Genomic DNA, 21,855 nt, shown 5'->3' on the forward strand with positions numbered 1-21,855 from the left:
CTGACACAGGAACTTTAAATCCAAATGTTGAACTAACCGGTGCTTGATATGCAACGCATAACAATGTAAATGAGTCCGCCACGTTGTCATCACTCGTGTCTCGTTCACTGCCTCTCCCTCACTCTTACACATGTCTCTGTTAATTCATATTTCTTCAGGCTGGTATAGGGGCTACACGCTACGCAAGAAATCACAGAGGGTAAGGGCATCATTAGCACTCTATTATCCTATACCCAATGCTCTGATGCGTATATACTGATTTTATTTTACCTCATTGTTTCCTCAGGGCATTTTCCCAGCTTCCTACATCCACTTAAAGGAGGCTTCGGTTGAGGGAACAGGGTGAGATCACATATCAGTAAACATATCATCATGGTGATAATCCACTTTGCTTTTGGTTTGCCCGCCCCGCCTTGTCATTTGCCAATAACATAGCAGTGAACTTGTAATTACCATAAATATTCGGTAATGCTTTTCTTGGCTGTGTAGGGAAACCATCCAACTATTTATCATGTATAGAAATGCACTTGAGTCTGTCCAAATTATGTGACGTGCTCTTTGAGTGATGGGCCACCTTTCCAATACCTTTTTTTTTATTATTCTCTCCTTGTGGCTGGTAGCCAGCAGGAAATAGTTATTCCAGCAGATATACCCCTGGTGCAGGAGCTCGGGGCTACTCTGAGGGAATGGGCACAGATATGGCACAAGCTCTACGTGGTATGTGTTGATCACCTCTCTGTTTTTTAGTACACATAATCCTGGGCACTTCTCTGATTCTCCTTTTTGTTTTGTTTCATACCTCTGACGGGTGTATTGTTATAAGTGTGTACATCTTTATCTGACAGGCGAACAAGACGACCCTGTTCAGGGGTGTTCAGCAGATGGCCTACAGCCTCATCGAATATCGATCTCAGATAGTGTCGGGAACGCTGCCTAAGGATGACCTTGTGGAACTCAAAAAGAAAGTCACAGCAAAGATTGATTATGGAAACCGGTAGGAATCCTGCTGCCTTGTAGTACAACAATGAACTGCCTCGTGACATGACCACCATTGTAAAGTTTGATTTAGACTGTTTCTCTGTAAAATCAACTGGCGCTGTTTGATCCTCCGTGCTGCTCAGGATTCTGGGGTTGGACCTGGTGGTGCGAGACGAAGCTGGAAACACCCTGGATCCTGACCGGACCAGTACGGTCAGCCTGTTCCGGGCACACGAGACTGCTTCCCGCAGCGTCGATGACAGGATACAAGAAGAAAAGGCATGATTTTAATTTGTTCATACTGTCACCCATTTTTTTTCCTCCACAGTAGCTGTCTATTCAATTAATCTCTGTGTCCATGCACTGCCTGGGGCTTTGCTTTTCTGCAGACTCGGCAACAGAACCTGGAAATGAGGCGTCAGACCCTGTTCAGTACGGTGCACACCTACAGTCTACTCATGAACCTGAAGAACTTTGTATGCAACATTGGAGAGGATGCTGAGCTGCTCATGTCGCTGTATGACCCCGACCAATCTGAATTCATCAGGTTTGATCTTCACGTTTCTCTTAAAGCTGCAAGAGGCAGAATAAAAAAAAAAACTAGAATTTGAAGTAGAGTATGCACCAAACAAGCCACTTTGAAATGTTGCTGTTTTCATGAATACAAAAGTATGTACCCCCCCCCCAGACTAAAAAACGTTGGGTGACCCTCCCCTCAAAAAAGAATAAAAAGACATGATCCTCCCCTATTTTCCTCCGGTGGTCCATTCCAACGGTTGAACGGTCCCTAACTGTAATTTCCAGAAATGAAAAGTGTCAAGGTAATAGCAAGAGACGATTTTTTTAGGTTTGTTATTCACTTGACATTTTATCTATTTGGACACATATTGGTCTTTCTGACTATCTGTAGGCACTTCTTTGGAAAGCGGACACAAGCTATTTTCTCCTCCTTCTGCAGCTCTCCCTTCTCTGTCCAGCCCCTCCCATCAGACGAACACTGGCATGCACCGGCTTCATACAGACACATTTACGAGTACTAATCATTCATTTCATCCCGATGGCAGTTCATTAACATGAACTTCAATTAGCCGCAGCCATGAGCTAGGATTAGCAGAAGGCTAAACTACCAGCTGGTCTGCTGCGTTTACGTTTGCTCCAGCATATCTTTGCTCGGATGGCAGCAGTAGGCGGTGCTTCGGCCTCTGGTCCTCCATTTCCCCGCTTCCCATTCATTTCTATGAGAGCAGCCGTGCAATGCATTTTGGTAACGTCGCGGGGGACTTTGGAGAAGTCGAGTTGCCCGCTCCTCATTTGCATAAAGTTGAATCCAGCCAACTTTATGCAAATGAGGAGCGGCCGGCTCGGCTCGCTGCCTCTCAAAAGCTGACGAAAAATCTTTCAAACTGACTTTTGTCGATCTGAAACGAAGACAGATTCAGCAACTGCATGGCCTATTTCTCGCTTAAAATGTTTTCAGAAACACGTTTCGCTGAACTATTTTCGTAAAATACGAGATCGCATTCCGAACGAGCCGCCATTATTGTCGGTTTTGAAATTTGGGAGCAGCCAGCCCCACGTGACGAGTTTGTCCAATCAGCTGTAGCCATCGCGGTTGTAGGAGGGTGTATTTTCTTTGCTTGTCAGTGGTCAGTGAAGAGAAACTGGTGGTGAGCTCACTAGTGTGCAATGCTGGGAAGCGGGGCGGTCCCATCCGTGAAAACAACGCGTATTATGTATGTATGTTTCCTCTCATGTCTGTGTGAGAGGAAACGTAAATACGACAAACGAGCCGGTGTTCGTGTTATCGCTTAGGGCCAACCCGAGCAGAACAGCTCTTTTGACTGTTTTCACAGCAAATATCCGCTCCCTCGACAATAAACTGGACTACTTCTAAACTGGACTACTTACTGTACTAGTGTGTTCCTATATGTACTGCATATAGATGGATGACAGTAACGTCTCTTATCTAATAGTTTAGCCTTGAATTACCTGCAGCCCTTAGCCTTAGGCTACAGCAAACAAAACTTTCACCGAATGGACATGCATGCGCTTCTGCATTTGCCAAACAGCCAATAGAAACGCTTGCTATCTATGAAATGACCTGCGATTGGCCAAAGTCACCTGTGATGGCTAGATTTACTAAATCCTGAAAACAGAGCCAAGGAGGAGGTGCAGAAGTCTTTCAGAACACTTGAATTACAATATGCTGAATATGGGTGTGCAAAAGAATTGATTCACATTCATATTGCGATTCAAGCTCTATCGATTCATAGAATTCCAAAAATCGATTCATATTTTCAAATAAAAAAACAATTTTAATTGTATGTCTACTGCAATCACATGAGAAAAGTAACTACATCTAATACTGTGAATTGTTTTTTTTTAATCAAGAATCGTTTTTGAATCAAAAATCGATATTGAATCGAATCGTGACATTTTCTGATATCGTGCACCCCTAATGCTGAAAGATTATTATGAATGTATTGCCCAATGACACACACACACAAAAAAAAAAAACTACCTACTGCAGCTCTAATTTCACAATTAAGTATCAAGCTGAAGTTATTTGTCAATTTGGGTTCATTGAATTATAATGTGACATGGAAAAGTAGAGCTTGTTCCTGCATGAGACAAAGATAATCACAAATCTTCACATTACAATGTATCTTAATATGACAGTAAATGATATTGATGTACCTCCCAAGTCAGACATATAACATTAATAACAATTAATAAAATATCTAACTTTAGTTTTGCAAAATAACCACCAGTATCACTGCTACTTTGTCAATTATCGTGGCAAAAGTTACAGAGTATATAGTAAGTTATACTATGGCTGTAGAATAATAATGACTTAAGGTTGTGCATGATTGTCCCATAACTCTGCCCAGCTCTAATGTAGCGGCTTCAGCAATGTTTTAAATGAATACTCCGGCTGGAAGGCTACTAGTTTCAGGTGTTAATGAAGCTGCCGCTCCTTCTGCTTGCTGGTGTAGAAAACTAACGGCTCTATTCTAAGCTTGGCAAAAATGGTGCCAGCATAAATAATGGAAGTGATTAAAAGAAGCTCTGAAAAGAAAAATCAAAGTGACTACAAAGTAAGTTCATCTTCGTGAATGTTAATGGTGCGAAAATTAAAAAAAACACTCCGTCCCCTCCAGCTCCTTCTGGACGATTGTGTAGCTGTTCCTGACCTTTTACCCCTCTGAAGAGGGGGCAGTAGGCCTTTATAACTGCAAACATTTGAACGTTTCATAGCCGGAACGTTATATATGAACTTATACCAGTAAGGATGTCTGTGTTCCTTTTAGTAATGCCAGTAAGCCAAGCCTTTCTGCCATTACCTGTGTTTGGCAAGTCGCAATGTCTGCTATGAGAATGATCGATATACTCTCACATTATAGCTTTTCAAAATATGCTATCATCTTAGAATTATTTTGACACTTTGGATTGTATCTGGTAGGACAGATTAAAATAATGCAAGGTTTTTACATTGGTTATCTTCTATTTTGCTATTTCTCCTGATGCCTTTAGATAATTTGATATCTAACTGTGAGTCTCATTGAAATTCATGCAGTGAAAACTTCCTGGTGCGCTGGGACAGTATGGGGATGCCTAAAGAAATTGAAAAACTCAACAACCTGCCAGCTCTATTCACGGTAACTGAATCCCAACCCACTTGACTGTATTCCCTTTTGCTTTGGATTTAAACACTCCAAACGCTGCCTGAAATCTGTGACAAAGAGGACAGTTTGCTCCTGGGTGGCTCTTAATTTGCTGGAAGTTTCGCTGAATGGCTCACATTCACGGTACATCTTTAAAAATTTGAATACACTTGTCTCCATTATATTGCTGCGGTTTGTGTTAATGACACATTCAGCAGTTTCTTGCAAACAAGTTGTTGTGTTATCCTGCATGTGTGCCACTAGGAAATAGTGGGTCAGAATGTGGTAAACGCCACATTCACCAAGACAAAGTGCTGACATTTTATCATTGTATTTACTTCCTTTTAAAGTACACAAGTCAAGACTCCTTTGACTTGAATAACCTCCAGAAAAATGTACGCATAAAGATGCTGGAAAAAACGACATGTTTGAGGGTTTTACTGCATGCTTTCATCCTGTAATATTTGCCATCTGGTCTGCAGCTCAAGTCACATGAATGCACATAATAACAGGCTAGTGATACGTACAGTCCACTGCCCTTTGTATGTAATGAACCTAATGACTTAATATGCCATAATAAGTCTTCTATATGGTTGTTCCTTGCGTCCAGGACCTGAGTAGCAGTGACTTGATGAGGCTGCGACTCTTCCTGGTGTGTCAGATCATCAGAGTTGGCAGCATGGAGCTCAAAGAGGGCAAGAAACACACGGGAGGACTGAGGAGACCATTTGGTGTGGCTGGTGAGCTGCTTTTTAAATGTCCTAATATTTGCTTAGGCAATACAAAAGTCAACTCAACAACAAAAAAATGAATAAATCCTTATTTGCGTGAATAGTTCTGTCGAGGTGTAAAAATGAAGCATCCATGTGCTGAATGAAATGGAAACACCTGCTTGCTGACCTAGAGAGTGCCTCCACTCTGACTTGGCGAAGGAGTCGGCGGAAATAGCACCCGTCCTTTTGTTTGTGGCCAGATGATTGGTGGATTTGATGAGGAATGGTTTCCTCGGGTGTTCCAGCAAATGGACTGAAACCAGAAATTCAGAAAGAATGTTTCACTCAGAAGTCACATTGTTCATAGCCAGGGAAAAAAAAACAACCCAAAAAACAATCACTTTAGGAAAAGAGCTTGGTGGAATGAACAATTCAGAGGCATTTTCTAGCTGGAGACCAAGAACCCTCAATCTGTTTCACTATGCTGGCTGTCTGCCGTGCCAAGGCAACAGGTGAGTGAGATCCAACACCTGGCTCAGCTTCTGTTTTAGAAGTAGAAAAGTTATAGTAAGTAAATTAACTTCTAAAACTACTTAAACTCCTGCTTTTGCTTTCAAAAAACTGCATTGCACTGGTAACTTAGCTTATCCTGGGCTAACTGTGATGCTTCCTTTGTCGTTGCAGTGATGGACATTACAGATATCGCCCATGGCAAAACAGACGATGAGGACAAACAGCATTTCATTCCCTTTCAGCAGTGAGTCTTCTTGACGTTGTCACACGTCTTATACTGTTAACCTGCTCAACCTTGATTTCCTAGATGGAATAGCCCCAAAAATTTCTCGACTGATTCTTGACATCTAAACCAAATTTTCCTGATGTTTTACCTCCATGTGGAACGTCGAGGATATAGACTTGGGTCACTGTGACATCATAATGTTCTTCAAAAACGCTTTTCTGGCCATTATCCAACGCTATAACTCAGGAACAGAAAAGGGAAGACTGTGACCATATTTCACATTTGATCGGAGACTGAATAAGTGACTCTAATCTCGAAACTGTGGTGATTGTATAGCTCTCCCGGGTTGAAGGTGTGTGTGAAGCACACGCGTTTAAGAATTTGTGGCTTCTTTGCAGCAACTTCCATATTTGAAGCATTGTCTACAGTCATGGCTACTACTTCCTGTGGGTTCTTTCCAGTTCCTCTGGTAGTCCACCACCAGCTCATTGGTTTAGCTGACGTTGAGTTTCAGGTGATTGTCGGTCAAATGTAAAAAATAGTCTTTAAGTGAAGACAGCATGTTTCTCACTGGAAATTATTCACTGGAATCCATCCGTCCATCTTCGTCCGCTTATCCGGTATCGGGTCGCAGGGGTAACAGCTCCAGCAGGGGACCCCAAACTTCCCTTTCCCCGAGCCACATTAACCAGCTCCGACTGGGGGATCCCGAGGCGTTCCCAGGCCAGGTTGGAGATATAATCCCTCCACCTAGTCCTGGGTCTTCCCCGAGGCCTCCTCCCAGCTGGACGTGGAACACCTCCCTAGGGACTCACTGGAATCATACATGTCAATATAGTGATAGCTTCCATTTGTAATCTGGAAAACCTGCATTTATCTAACTATACACTGTTGTACATACAGTAATTAATCTCTATCGTCTACGTAACTGCACAGAATACTGTACTCAACCTGCACTTTGGTATTTAATGCTTCTTTTGCACTTCTGGTTGGATGTCAACTGCATTTCATTGGCTCTGTACCTGTACTCTGCTAAATGACAATAAAGTTGAATTTAATCTAACATTTTGCCCAAAAAAAATGGAACCGCGAGGCAGTAATTCTAGTTTTCACCTGTAATACAGGTAATATCTCGAGGGCTTTAATCCAGACTAAAGTTTCTGATTGCACATATGTGAGGTTTCCTCTGTAAAAGTGACTGAACGTTTCATGGACATGCAATTCTCTGCTCCTTAATAAATGCTAGCTCTCCAAATATGTTCTTTACAAAAGACACATTGTACCACAGAACAACCTGTTTAAGCTTCCCAGCCTTGAAAATTGAATGTATGTTTCATTAACACTGTGTGACCACTCATAATCATGAACTGGATTATTACAAATTAATAACTAATTAATAAGGTTATACTAAATGAGCTTTCCAATGAACAATGGGAAAAAGTATATATTTCTAAGATTGAAATGGCATAAGAAGAACGTTTTGTTGCTTAACCCTTGTGTTGTCTTCCCGTCCACCATAAAAACCCCCTTTTGTTGTTTAAGTTGCTTTTTACATTTTTGTATTTTATTTTTATTTTTTTAACGTTTTTGTGGGGTTTTTTCAACGCTTTGGTCACTTTTTCAATATTTTTATGGCTTTTTCCCGACGTTTTTGTGACTTTTTCAATGTTTTGGCCACTTTTTTTTTTTTTTTACATTTTCAGCGCTTATTTCAACGTCCCATATTTTCTGTTATAAAAAAACTTTGAAAACGGGTCAAATTTGACTCGAGGACAACATGAGGGTTAAGCACATTTTCTGAAACATGGTTTCAAAACATAAAAAAACCAAAAAACATCCACGCAGTGCAGTATCCACTACAGCAAACTGAATGGTATTTATCAAAATACAAATTCAATTTATATTCTACAGTGTTAACCTCTATTCACAGAAACCTCCTTGCTGTAAGAGTGATACAAAAAAAATAAAAATAAAACATTGTACAGTAAAGAGGATATAGATTAATGCAGATCAGGAACTTATGGCGCTTTTCCATTACATGGTACCTGCTCGACTCGCCTCGACTCTACTCGCCTTTTTTGGTTTTCCATTACGAAAAAAAGTACCTGGTACCTGCTAACAGGTACTTTTTTTAGTACCACCTCAGTCGAGGTTCCAAGCGAGCTGAGGCCAGCCGAAAAGGTGACGTGAAAGCGACAGACGGGGGTGTCCTGAACAAACCCGCTATTTTTAAATAGTTTAGCCAGCTGTGTTTTTTTTTTTTTTTTTGCTGCCTGCAGCTTCATTTGAAACTAAATGTGTCTTCTGGCAGTGGCAACAACAACACACCTTCCACGTTGTGTGTGTGTGTGTGTGTGTGTGTGTGTCGCGTTAGGTCACGGCAGTTTCCTGCGGCGCCGCTTGTTTTACAGTTCTGCGGAGGCTCCAGGCAGAGCTTTCGCCATAGCCTACGTACACACACACACATGGCCGGCTCGACGCACGCACCAGCGCACAAGTATAAACATCAGGCCACTTACATAGTATACGGCGAAAGCTCTGCGTGGAGCCTCCACAGAACTGTAAAACAAGCTCAAGTGGCCTGATGTTTATACTTGTGCGCTGGTGTTTGCGTCGAGCCGGCATATAACGACCAGCCACGCTGAGGCGGTACTAAAATCTGCAATGGAAAACGGACGCACAGTGTGTCGAGTAGAGTCAAGGCGGGTCGAGCAGGTACCATGTAATGGAAAAACGCCATAATTGAAGGTGGGAAGGGACAATGGTGCATGTTGTCAAATGTCCTGAAAGCCTCACATTGCTTTTGCAGCTCCCTTGTCCATTTGTTTGTCACCTGTCAGAGATGCCCGCAGCAGATTTTTCTAACACTCACCCCGATGCTTTTCTTCCCCAGGATAGCTATGGAAACCTACATCCGTCAGAGGCAGCTCATCATGTCGCCGCTCATGCCGTCTCGAGTCATAGGAGAGAATGAGCCGCTCACTGCTGTCTTCAACAAAGTCATTGCAACGCGGGAGGTCAACCACAAAGGCCAGGGTAAAACGAAGTGCTCACAGACCGCGTGTTCCCCTGTGATTTTAAGTGGCTCACTATAAATTGACCTTTCTGTTTTGAGGGGGAATAAATGGTGTGTGAGAGGTCTACAGGCTGGGTCCTTTTGGTGTCTGCCTCATTGAATTTCTTTGCATGTTTGCCGGCAGGGCTGTTTGTGACCCTGAAGCTCCTCCCAGGGGACCTTGCCCAAGTCAGGAAGGACTACCCCCACTTTGTGGACCGCAGCACAGCTATCGTCAGGAAAATGGGCTTTCCAGAAATCATCCTCCCAGGTGGATTGAAGTCTTTGTTGCTGGGCATTGCTCTACATACACCACGGCCATGTCCATTTTAATTGCTTACAAAGCTGTGAGATAAATTCTCAGCACAGCCACCTGATCTGATCACCTGTTGTCCTTCCTCCAGGAATCGTGAGGAATGATATTTACGTAACCTTGCTGCAGGGAGAGTTTGACCGTGGTAAAAAAAAGACGCCGAAAAATGTCGAGGTCATACTGAGTGTGCACAATGATGAGGGCAGTTCCGTGGAGGTAAAGTAGACCAGTGAATGCAACGTATCTTTATTATTTTTTCTAATTAAACCTTATGTGACTACCTGTGCTACCATCTCCTTATAACAACTCTTGTAATTCTGCTGTTAATGTTGTACTTTTTAGCCGGCTCTATTGATAGCAATGTCCGGTGGTCGGTCCACCACTTTGGGCCCATAAAAGTTTGTACCAACATTCATGGTGCCCAGCAAGGTTATTATAATTATATAAGTGCTGTCAAACGATTAAAATATTAAATTAATAATAATAATCATAGTTACCTCGCAATTAATCGCACATTTTTATCTATTCTAAATGTCCCTTGATTTCTTTTTGTCCCATTATTTTTTTTCTCATTCAAATACTCTTATCAACATGGAAAAGTGGATCGGCTTGCTTTGTGCAAATGTGCTTCTGTCTGAAGTCATCCATTGTCGCCTGGCTTTGACGGCCAAGCACACAGCTGTGTGCTTGGCCGTCAAGTGGTATTTCAGACTGGACGTGCTGCGATGATAGCTCAATTCACACACACATCACTTTGGTCTTGTCAATGGAACCATTTGGCAACTTTTTAAAAGTAAACTTTCCATTCAGAATCGTATTGGCATCCATTTCGGCGTCTCGCGCTCGCCATCCACTCCAAACGTAACGTTAGCCTACTACTCTTTGGCCCGCTCACAAGCCCCAACAAGTGTGTGTTGTTGTTGTTTTGTTTCCGGTCTAGCTAGATCCGGTGTGGTGTTGTAGTTTTTCTAATGTTACTAGTTGTTGCAACAGCATGTGAAAAAAACTACAAAGTTTGCTAGGCCAAAAAGAACGTTAATCTCGCGCAAAAAAAATTGACGCCGTTAAAATGGGTTTGTGTTAACGCCGTTAATAACGCGTTTAACTGACAGCATTACATTTATTTATATTTATTTATTTAAGGGCTTAGAGTTTAGATTCTCTGCCCGGCCCGGATATTTTCCGCCGCTATCCTCGGGCTGGGCCCTTGACCAAGCATTTTGTGTTTTTTTTTTTTTTTTTTTTAATCATTACTTTATTAGCCTTATTCAGTGGGGAGAAAGCTATGCCTCTCCAGCTTCTCCCGTAGCTCTGGGTGTCCTGCACTGACTTGAGTGTGAGGTAAACTGTGCTACATTGTGTCACCCCCATCTGCAGCACTGTTGTCGGCCAGTGCGTCAGCATGCAGAACGTGGTGAAGGACAGTATTAATTAGGTGATCGAGACAAGAAAATCTCCTATATGGTTCCAGGGCTTTGATTATGTTGCTGCCTTGATCTGTTAGCCTCACTATTAGGCTGAGGGAGCAGCTATAGGGTTGAGTTTAGGTTAGAGGTTTTTTTTTATGTTTCTTCATTTGGATCCATTTGTGATCCATTCCAGTCTGAATAAACAAACAGCGCAGTTTACATGCTTCGTCCTTGTTGCATTACCTGTATTTATTAAGATAATTCTAAACAGATTTCTGTAGTTCAAACAACTCTGAATTGTAGTTGAGAACGTCAGTTATAACGGCCCACGTATTAAAAAATTGTCGGGTTTAAATCGGGCTCGGGCTTAATTACAGTTAATGTGTCGGGCCGGGTTCAAACGCAACGTGCACTGGCTCGGGTAGGGTTGGGCTTGATTTTTTTGGGCCCGATCTAAGCTCTATCAGGGCTGTAAGCATTAACGCGTTAATCGCGATGCGATTAAGGGTCGAGCATAATGCGTTAATTTTTTTTAATTGTATTAATCGCATGCCGCCATTTATTAATTTATTTTCACTTCACTTGGCTTTGCGTCGTGCCTAACAGGCTACTATTTTGCCATACTTCCTCGTAACACATCCTGCTGCTGCGGGAATAGCAACGCCGATTTCGGTGCCTCATTCTGGTGCCACTGATATGTCTGCACTTCTCTCTGATGCTCTGAAACAGACGTTACGGGCAACAGAAAGAAACATCGCTGCACGTGACGCTAGTTAACACTACACTCGACAGCAGCTAACGTTAGCCTACCGCTAGCTAGTAGCTGAATTAAACACGGTTACAATGCTGACAGCTAACGCTAAACGGTGTAAAGTGTGTCTGTATTTCACTGTAGAGGATTCAACACCAGGATGTAACAATCTGCAGCTGCTGTTGTCGGAAAAACAACACAGACGGTGCGTTCAAGGAAACTCGTGGTGCATTCAAAGTTGTTGTTAAATTCAAATGTGTGACTAGATTAAATATATAATAAACAAATACAAATCTTAAAATCAAGTTCATAAAGTCACTTTCTTTGCATTCATTTGATTCCCAATCAAGATACACTGGTAAGACTGGCTTTCCATTGTTAATATGGACTTAAAAACTGAAATGCAAAATAATAGAATTTTAATCATGTGATAAAACATGCGATTAATTGTGATTAACTATAGAAATTCAACGATTAATTGTGATTAAGAAAATGTAATCGTTTGACAGCCCTAATAAATATATATAAATAATTTTCAATTCATATTTTATTTTAGTTTTGACTTTTCAATTTTATTTTAGTTTTAGTTAGTTTTCAGTATTGGAAAGGAATGACCATGATGTTTAATGTTTAATCTTCTTGATACTTTAGTGTCCCATGTGAAGTAATTGTGGCACATCCTTATGTCAACCCCGTTCAATTTCTGTAAAAAACTAGAACTGAAAGGATTTGTGTTCATTTTTATTTCATTTGTATTTGTTTGACAAATATATATTGTCAGGTCAAAGTGTTGTTTGACCTGACAATATACTTTTAGTTTAGTTTTTCTCGAAGGTTTAAGTTTTTATCTAGTTTCAGTTTCAGTTTACTATAATAACCCTGGTGCCCAGATTATGAATCCTCCTGTCTTTTTCTCTAGCTCTTCCACGAGGTGGACATTTGTGGTTTTAAGTGAACTGTCTCAACAACATTTATGTCCCTCTTTGAATTGTAATAAATGTGATTGCCCGATTCTTCCTTTTGCGCCATTTGCCTGATATTTCGATTTATGACTAAAAACCTGCAAAACTAATGCCATAACGTCCGCCTCAGTTGTCCGTTGTGTTTAGTGCTTTGGTTCCTATCATGTATACTAACCGGCATCTTCCCTTCCTATAGAAAGTGATATTTCCTGGGGCCGGTTATGATGGCATCACAGAGTACAAGTCTGTCATTTACTACCAGGTGAAGCAGCCTTGTTGGAATGAAACTGTGAAGGTAAGCTCATGTCAAGGACCCACGTGTGCAGCTCAGCGCTCGGAACATGATATCGCATGTTCTTTAATTAGTTCCTCAATGAACTAATCTTCTAGGGAAGATACTGGCACAGGGTGTGCTACTCATACAAATCTCCCTGCAGATAGCTTTTGTTATTCTCCATATGTCTTCAATAAGCCTGTATTCACATTAACTCCCCCGACCTTTCTCTCCTTCCTGCAAGGTGACAATTCCAATTGAAGACGTTTGCCACTCTCACCTGAGGATGATGTTTCGACACCGATCCTCCCAGGACTGTGAGTGACTGTGTCTTATTTGTATGACACCCACACCCACGTGTAATCCTGCCACCGTGTTAAATACAGCCACAGTGACTCTTCGTGGGTCTGTTCACATCTTATGCTCCTGTGCGTCCTTCAGCTAGAGACAAATCGGAGAAGCCTTTTGGTATGGCCTTCGTCCGGCTCATGAGAGGAGACGGGACCACATTAAAAGATGGCAGGCATGAACTTATCGTCTATAAGGTACTGTTGCAGGATTGTGGTTTTGTACGGAATTTAATTCACTGCACTTATCTTTAAAATAAGCAGGAGATTGTTCTGATCTAATTACTCAAAAATCGGTGTATTGAAAAGCTGACAGCGGGTAGATGGAATATGCATGAATCTCTCCTCAATCAATAAATATGAAATTGGATCGCCATCGATCAATAGGCTTCATGATTAACTCCCCATTTTATGAATTCCGTAGGTTGATGTGAAAAAGGCAGAGGATGCAAAGGTTTATCTCACCTTGCCAGCGACTTGGGCTGAAGTGGAGGAAAAGGAGAAGCAAACAGGGAAGCAGTTCCACCATTCAGGAGTGATTCCTGTGACTAAAGACAGCTTCCAGATCTCCTCTCTCACCTGCTCCACTAAACTCACTCAGAATGGTACCGTAGGGCACCATTTCTATTTTTCCTAATCTTCCAGGCTCCGACTGTGTTAATTAAAAGATGTCCTGTCACAAGTCATCTTTAAGAAATGAAGCAGATTGGGGCGCCTGGGTAGCTCAGTTGGTAGAGCGGGCACCCATATATAGAGGTTTGCTCCTCGACGCAGCCGGCCCGGGTTCAACTCCGACCTGCGGCCCTTTGCTGCATGTCATTCCCCCTCTCTCTCCCCTTTCATGTTTTCAGCTGTCCTATAAAAAATAAAGGCCTAAAATGCCAAAAAAAGAAAGAAATGAAGCAGATTGTACAGCGGATAGAGGTTCAGTGCCAGCATCATTTCTTCCCCCCCCCCCCCCCAGATTGCCTTGAAATGAATTAAGCTGATACGTGTGGCTAATATATTGCTGATGTGTAAATGTGGATTGATGTCGATCTAATTAGGTTTATATTGAAATTTCAGGCTTTTAACGCAATTATCGTAACTGATGTTGTAACAGAGGCGGTGTTGCTTCTACTGAATGCATGCTGATGTGTTAATGTGCTTCCAGTGGATTTGCTCGGCCTGTTGAACTGGAGGTCTAACCCTGAAGATCTGGACCAGATTCTGCAGAGGCTGATGGAGGTCGAGGGAGGGGAGATTGTCAAAGTGAGTTCTGCTGCACTAAATGATATAATATGCTGCTATATTTTATATATGTTGTGTAATGTACTTTTTAATAGCCCTTTTTGTAACAGCTTTCTGTTTGTTTGCACAGTTTCTCCAGGACACTCTTGATGCCCTGTTCAACATCATGATGGAGACCTCAGAGAAGGATACCTATGATACCCTGGTGTTCAATGCCTTGGTTAGTTTTTTTGTCAGGCCATAGTGTCAGTGGGTGATAACTTTTACCATACAGTGTAGAAGTTTCAATGGCCCGGTCAGAAAACGCGTACAAACCAGTTGGTTTTGGCTCGACTTTTTTGCAACATGGTGGACTGCGTTGGAAACTCCTTGGCTCTGATTGGTTGTTTTCCTTATGCCAATAGGAGCACCAGGAGAAGGCAGAGCAATATTGTTTCACAGATTATCTGTCTCATGGTGCTACTGTCAAGATATAGTCAGTCCCTCCAGAAAAACGTGATTATGCGATTGCATAATTCAATACATAATCAGCCAAAGTCCACATATTTATGCGGGGGGCGCATTTTTTCAAATACGCTGCACTTTTGCCACATAAATTGCCGATTTCCGCGCAAAATATGCGGGGCTTGCATGACTTCATAATCCCCGCATTTTCGTTGCAAAAAAGTCACATATTTAGCAGAGAGTTGAAAAATGTTGCGTTTACTTCACACGAGCAGCCATTTTCCCCTGCTGCCATGGGAACGTTATGAAGTGACGCAATTACGCGACGTGAACATCATCGAAAAGCTGCAAACCCCGCGATGAAGCCACGATGACACCGCAGTTTTTGCAAGTTCCCGCAGTTTCATCGCATAAAATTGCATAAATATCCCGCATATTCCATCGCGTTTTTTAAGAAAACGTGCCGCATAATCAAGGATTTTTGCCCGCAACAATACAAAAAAACTTTTTCTTGAAGGACTGTATAGTGACAAAGTTGAAAGTGAAAACGTTTAAAAAAAAAAAATATAAGTTAACAACTGCAGCTTAAAGCTATAGTGCGTAGTTTCTGTCGCCCCCCCACGAGGAATTCTAAGTAATGACAACGACACTGTCGGCCTATCCACATGACGCAAGCCTTCCCCCTCCCTGCCAAACACAAAGGAATAAAAAAAAAACACGATGGACTCCTCAGAAGAGGTAATTATCTTGTAATTTGTATGTCCTCTTTGTCTCCAAAGCTGAGCGCTGCAGTTGTCCTTTCTCAGCGGTGACGTAATACGCATCACTCGAGCTGCTGCGCGCGAATGTCGCCGGACGACACAATCTTCTGAACATGGCCATACTGAGAAATACAGAGAGAGTTGTGTGAAGCTGATAGTCTTAATTAGCTTTGTAGCAACTCATTTGGCAATGGCTTGAATGTAACGGACGTTCATTAATATAAAATAGTCACTATAGCTTTCATGTGAAGCAGTGGCAGTGTGACATCTGGTTTGCATTAGCAGTAACGTAATACAGCTCTGATAGGGCATAATGAGAGTGAGGCTGATATCAGTTAGATAAAATGATAAAACGGTAACGCAGGCTCCTCGACACAGCGGCCACGGGTTCAACTCCGACCTGCGGCCCTTTGCTGCATGTCATTCCCCTTCTCTCTCCAATTTCATGTCTTCAGCTGTCCTGTGGAAATAAAGGCCTAACCCCCCCTCCCCAAAAAAAATAAATAAATAAAAATAAAAAATCTGTGTGTTTAAGGATCCTAACTTTAAGGGTTGGGAATCCCTGATATTTAGCATGTACTGTATATCCCTTCCGACTCCACCTTGGTTAATTGAGAAAAAAAAATATTACAGTTGCACTTTCATTTGGCTATTTGTAGTTTGGCTTATTTAGAGCTAATGTGCTTGCACTTACTTCTTGTTGTCTGGAGTTTGTACCTTTTTTAAGGTTGAAAGCACTTAATTGGAAGCCGCTTTAGATAAAAGCTTCAGCTAAATGACATGTAATGTAATGCAATTGGACATGGCTCTGATTTAGTTTCCTCCTCTTGTTTATAACCAGGTATTTATAATCACACTTATTGGCGACATCAAATTCCAGCACTTCAACCCAGTCCTGGAAACCTACATCGACAAGCACTTCAGTGCCACTTTGGCTTACATGTGAGTTATCGTTATGTATTTCCCACCTTTGATCACGTACGCCCCTTCACTCTGTTTATTTTTAGTGGGTCTTTTTGCTCTTCTTCTCCACCCACACCTAAATTACCAGCAGACCTTGATGCTTGACTCATTCCCTTTTCTCAGGAAGCTAACCAAGGTGCTTAACTACTACGTGGGCCACGCCGAGGAGCCCGTCCTGACCGAGAGGCTCTACGCAGCACTCAAAGCTTTCAAGTACCTGTTCAGGTTTATCGTACAGTCCCGGGTCCTCTATCTCAGGTATCAGACGCCGTGCCACACAAGGATCACCTTTGAATTCTCACATTCTAAGGATGACTTCTTTTGATGCAATGCCTGGTCTTGATTCTCAGATTCTACGGGAACAGTGAGGACGGGGACGCTTTCTTCAACTCCATTCGCACCCTTTTCCTGTCTTTCAACACTCTCATGGACAGACCGCTGGACGAGGGGGTGAAGATAAAGGTAAGTTGAGGAAGAATGGTTGATGTGCCCAGTAGCGGTTTGTTTTTTTATGCTGTTAAAATCTCACCAATTTATCTTTTTTTTTAGCTTGAAAATAAAGGTAAAATGTCAGACTGTAAAGATGTTGCTTTTATTTTCAGTCATAGCATTTTTTTAAGTGTTGCATGTAAATGACTGCAGTAGTCCAGCTGTGGAAATGTGTTATGGACAAGTTATTGAAAAGTTTTACAAATTACCTGTGAAATAAGTGTGGGCTCCCTGTTGGGAGAAGGTGAGAAAAAGCTCCGGTAAAAAGCTTGTTTTACCAGAGAATAAAAAAACGTTCCTGTGCTTCAGCCTGACAAGTCCTCATTCTTTGCTCTTTCAGGGAGCAATATTGAAATACCTCCCCAGCATCATTAATGACATCCAGACTGCGTTTGATCCCGTGGAGCTCAGGTAACTCTCCAGAGGCTTTGCACACCAGGAAATGATAATTGCCTGACTCAGTGCAAATTATCATATTTACTTCTGATTAAAGGAGGCGTTATTCTCAATTCTTGCGGCTGTAAAATCAACCTCTCATGTGTGCTGCTCATTAGTCCTCTGTGACAATAATTACTGGATGTGAAATGTGAGTGGCATTCAAATTGTCACAGCTGCACCTCCGTCTCTTTTCTTTTCATTCTCTTCTCAGCGTTCTCCTCGCAAAGTTCATTGAGAGCATTCCTGACTCTCAGCTCGTTCGTCAGAAGCTGGGCTGCATGTGTAAAATGGTGGAGAGTGACCTTTTCAGGCAGCCAGGTAGGAGTCCTCAAGGCTCAAAAACCACATAATGACATTTTGCACAAGATGAAGGGAGGGGAAAAAGGAAAAAAAAACATACCTCTGCTCCTCATCACACCTACATACACAAGTTTGTCAGGTCAGCTCCATTAAAGGAAAATGTGTTGTGCCATCCAACGAGCACAGTCTTTCTCTGCTGCGTTGTCACAGATTGTCGAGATGTCCTTCTGCCGCTTGTTACTGACCAGCTGAGTGGGCAGCTGGACGACCACTCCTGTAAACCGGACCATGAGGCCTGCGCCCAACTGCTCAGCACAGTGTTGGACAACCTGGACCGCAAGGACGTGGTGAGGAGTCCGAATTCACCTTTAGACTAGAGGCTGCACCATATGAGGAAAATATGCGACTTCTGGCGATAAATAAACGGATATCAAAGTGTATTTAGTTCTGTTGCTTTCAGTATTCTGCTAAAATACAACAAATTGCATGTTGAATTTAAAACAAATGAAAGTAAATTGTTTCCAACATTCTTTTATTGACAAAATTGAACATTGAATTGAATATTCTATATTCTAAATACATTCTAAAGTGCCGTTTCTACTGATATTTTCTTTCAACCAACACAGAACAATCTCTAAATGTCTTTCGCAATATGTCGCAGCCTTTTACAATGCGTTTATTGCGCCAGTTGATATGGCGATGACGATTAAAAAAAAAAAAAAAAGATATATTGTGCAGCCCTACTTTAGACACACAGAGATTATAATTTGAAAGGGTCGGTACACAAATTATAGAAGAAAACATCTAGTCAGCATGAGATTGTGGGTATAAGCGGCCAAAATGAGTTTCCTTCACAGGGTGGCTGGGCTCACCCTACAGATCGGGTAAACGGCTCAGACTTTCGTGCGGAGAGTAAAAAGAGTAAAACTGCTGCCGTGTTGCATGGAAAGGAGCCAATAGAGGTTATCCGGGCCTCTCTTTAGAGGCTTTCTGGGCATGTCCAACTGGAAGGAAGCCCCAGGGCAGCCCTAGAGCATGCTGGAGGAATTGCAGATTCCATCTGGCATGGTAGCACCTAGTTCCCTTGGAGGAGCTGGAGGACGAAGCTAAAGACAGGAACGGCTGGGCTGCTCTGTTTAGCCCGCTGCCACCGGACCTAGACACAGATAAGCGGTTTAAAATGGATGGATAATATATCTAGCCATGCAGATGGTTTGAGTTTTATTTGCCTAGGTTTTGAGATATTTGTTTCTGAGATGTCTGCTACCACCCCAATACAATGGTGAGGTGGATGGAATTTAGTTTGTGATGCTCACAGCATTGTGCACTGTTGTTGTTGTGCAATTTCTTTAAATTTATTTGTTTAATACTGTCTGGGAGCACCACAAAATACATTTTATTCACGTCCACTGTATTGTTGTGGAGGAAGAAATCTCAAAACCTGGCAAAAAAAGGCAAAGCTATTTGCAAATAAGTGAGAATATGGCTTCTTTTTTTCCCTTTTTTCTTTTTGTAATTTGAGTGAACCGACCCTTTGATACTGCCCACACTTTGTAGCACGTCTGTGTCCCTGGGTAATTGTACCTAAAGCTGTTCTGTGTGTGCAGGGTCCAACCAGAGGGCACGTTCAGCTGATAATGGAGCGGCTCCTTCGCAGGGTTAATCGCACTGTCATCAGCATGGAGAGATCCTCCCCTCTCATTGTGAGACACGCTGTGGTGTTACAGCAGAAATATGTCCTTGACGACTACGTCCTCAGCGTTCATTTCAATATCAAGCACACTGACATCAACACAATCTAAATACAGTAGTTTACTATACCAGTCTTTTAAGAGCCATAACAAAAAAAACAGCAAGGAACGTGTTTATTTGGACAAAGTGAAAATCATGTGTGTAATATTTGACTCCTGTGCGGCAGGGCCACTATCTCGCCTGCATGACAGCCATCCTGAAGCAAATGGATGACAGGCATTACGCCCACTACATCAGCACCTTCAAGACAAGACAGGATATCGTTGTAAGTGTCCCGGTTCCTCCCCTGCTGGCTACATATCGTCCTGAAACATCTCATCAATAACGGGCCTTAAACCACCCAGGCCACTTACTGCTCCTTAAGGGAATATTGATTATAGACATTTCATGCAATGGATTGGACTGACATGATGAGGATGTCAGTGGCTCTCCATTATGCCACGGGATCGTTACGTGTGCCTGATAATGTAGCAGCCCCGCTTTGGAGTTGCTTAGTTTGGATATTACTGATTGTATTTCTTTTAAAGCGACAGTGCTCTGTTCCGCTGTTGCCCTCAGGACTTCCTCATGGAGACATTCATCATGTTTAAGGACCTGATGGGAGACGTTTTCGCCGCCGACTGGATGATCATGAACCTGGTGCAGATGCAGGTCTTCCTGAGGGCCATCAACCAGTACTCCGACGTCCTCAACATGTATTTCCTGGACAAGGCGCATTTTGAACTCGAGGTGCGTCTCTGTCCTCCCTCGCATGGGTAGAGGTTACATTTCTTATTTAACAGAAAATCAAAAGCTAGCGTTATGAGAAGGTAATTATGGTATTAATATTTGAAAACCCCTGCTCCCCCTTGCAGCTGTGGAATAACTACTTTCATTTGACCGTGGCGTTCCTCACCCACAAGACACTGCAGCTGGAATCCTTCTCTCAAGAGAAACGGAATAAGATACTGAACAAGTGAGATTATTTACAGTTCATCAACAAAAGATGATTTAAAATGGAGAAAACCGTAATTTAACAGTGCTTTGATTTAAATGTGCCACAGATACGGAGACATGAGGAAGTCCATTGGGTTTAAGATCAGAGACATGTGGTACAATCTCGGTGAGTATTTTTGCATCATCTGATAATGCTGCTGTTATCATAGAGTTTGTGTCATTGTTTATTCAGTGGCCGCCAGCGATGCAAGGGGGAATCACAAGACAATATTTTTGATTGTCCAGTGTCGCAGTGCGTTGTTGTTTGGTTTACCACATTATTAGATTTGTCCTCTGTTTGTTGAGAAGTGAAGATGCAGCTTATTGCCTTCTCCAATCACACTATGATATTTCTGCGTGATAATGTTTTGTTGTCCCTCAGGCCCCCACAAAATGAAGTTCATCCCAGCCATGGTCGGGCCCATTCTTAAGGTCACGCTGGTGCCTGAGCCCGAACTGAGGAAAGCGACCCTCCCCATTTTCTTCGATATGATGCAATGTGAGCACAACTTCAGCCCCGGGCGCACGTTTGAAATGGTAAAAAGCTCCTTTTAGAAGTTCAGAACTTTATTTAAATTGATGTGTATGGGCTGTGGCTCGGAGGTAGAGTGGCTCTCATTCGCCCCTCAACCACAAGATTGGCCGATCGATCCCCGGCTTCTTCGGCCACGTGTCAAAGTGTCCCTGAGCAAGACACTGAACCCTAAGTTGCTCCCCGGATGCTGTATGTATAGCTATACGTCCACTGCTCCTAATACTTGGGATGGCTTAAATGCAGTAATTTAATTTCACTACATTGTACCGTGAATTCGACGTGACAAATTAAGAATAAGTTTTTCCTGTGTTTTCTTAAGTTCCCCTCTTGTCTTTGCAGTTTGAGAACGAACTGATAACGAAATTGGATCAAGAGGTAGAAGGAGGCCGAGGGGATGAGCAGTACAAAGTCCTGCTGGAGAAAACGTAAGGCTGAGCAGCGGATCACAAAAAAAAATATTTCTTTCACTCTAAAAGTTGTTTTAGTGCAAAAATCCTTCTGGTCTGTGTGATAGGGAATTCACATAGGAGTACTTCTAAAATACAACAAAGGCATTTATGATTGTGTTTTTGAAAAAAGTCCTCAAGGAGCCTGAAGGGAAAGACGGGCGGTTTAGAATTGTAAGCAACCTCTAATCAATAGAAACCCCTCGGTAACAGAATGTACAAGATTACAAGATTTTGATGTGCTCGTCAGGAGAAAAGGCAGGCTCTGACATACTGATAAACTTGAAAAAGCCCATTAAAGCTAAAGAGTAGCTAA

The 21,855-nt window shown here is 42.3% G+C and overlaps 1 protein-coding gene across 3 annotated transcripts in view; it reads left to right on the forward strand.

The window, feature by feature from the left end:
- dock5 (dedicator of cytokinesis 5) overlaps positions 1-21,855 on the forward strand; it is a 39,759-nt gene that overhangs the window by 6,959 nt on the left and 10,945 nt on the right. For all 3 annotated transcript variants that reach the window (XM_078250264.1, XM_078250262.1, XM_078250263.1), the window contains exons 3-33: positions 159-199; positions 287-342; positions 621-717; positions 846-994; positions 1,122-1,257; positions 1,368-1,525; positions 4,556-4,637; positions 5,254-5,383; positions 6,041-6,113; positions 8,989-9,131; positions 9,296-9,421; positions 9,555-9,679; positions 12,782-12,880; positions 13,104-13,176; positions 13,301-13,404; positions 13,631-13,811; positions 14,360-14,457; positions 14,567-14,656; positions 16,483-16,583; positions 16,728-16,862; positions 16,955-17,066; positions 17,434-17,504; positions 17,743-17,849; positions 18,042-18,178; positions 19,439-19,534; positions 19,750-19,848; positions 20,142-20,312; positions 20,438-20,538; positions 20,627-20,685; positions 20,941-21,095; positions 21,433-21,518. In XM_078250264.1, coding sequence (XP_078106390.1) covers positions 159-199; positions 287-342; positions 621-717; positions 846-994; positions 1,122-1,257; positions 1,368-1,525; positions 4,556-4,637; positions 5,254-5,383; positions 6,041-6,113; positions 8,989-9,131; positions 9,296-9,421; positions 9,555-9,679; positions 12,782-12,880; positions 13,104-13,176; positions 13,301-13,404; positions 13,631-13,811; positions 14,360-14,457; positions 14,567-14,656; positions 16,483-16,583; positions 16,728-16,862; positions 16,955-17,066; positions 17,434-17,504; positions 17,743-17,849; positions 18,042-18,178; positions 19,439-19,534; positions 19,750-19,848; positions 20,142-20,312; positions 20,438-20,538; positions 20,627-20,685; positions 20,941-21,095; positions 21,433-21,518 — 3,391 coding nt within the window. The remainder of the gene's footprint in view (positions 1-158; positions 200-286; positions 343-620; positions 718-845; positions 995-1,121; positions 1,258-1,367; positions 1,526-4,555; positions 4,638-5,253; positions 5,384-6,040; positions 6,114-8,988; positions 9,132-9,295; positions 9,422-9,554; positions 9,680-12,781; positions 12,881-13,103; positions 13,177-13,300; positions 13,405-13,630; positions 13,812-14,359; positions 14,458-14,566; positions 14,657-16,482; positions 16,584-16,727; positions 16,863-16,954; positions 17,067-17,433; positions 17,505-17,742; positions 17,850-18,041; positions 18,179-19,438; positions 19,535-19,749; positions 19,849-20,141; positions 20,313-20,437; positions 20,539-20,626; positions 20,686-20,940; positions 21,096-21,432; positions 21,519-21,855) is intronic.

The sequence above is a fragment of the Sander vitreus genome, chromosome 5 (genome assembly GCF_031162955.1).
Source record: "Sander vitreus isolate 19-12246 chromosome 5, sanVit1, whole genome shotgun sequence".
NCBI lineage: Eukaryota > Metazoa > Chordata > Actinopteri > Perciformes > Percidae > Sander > Sander vitreus.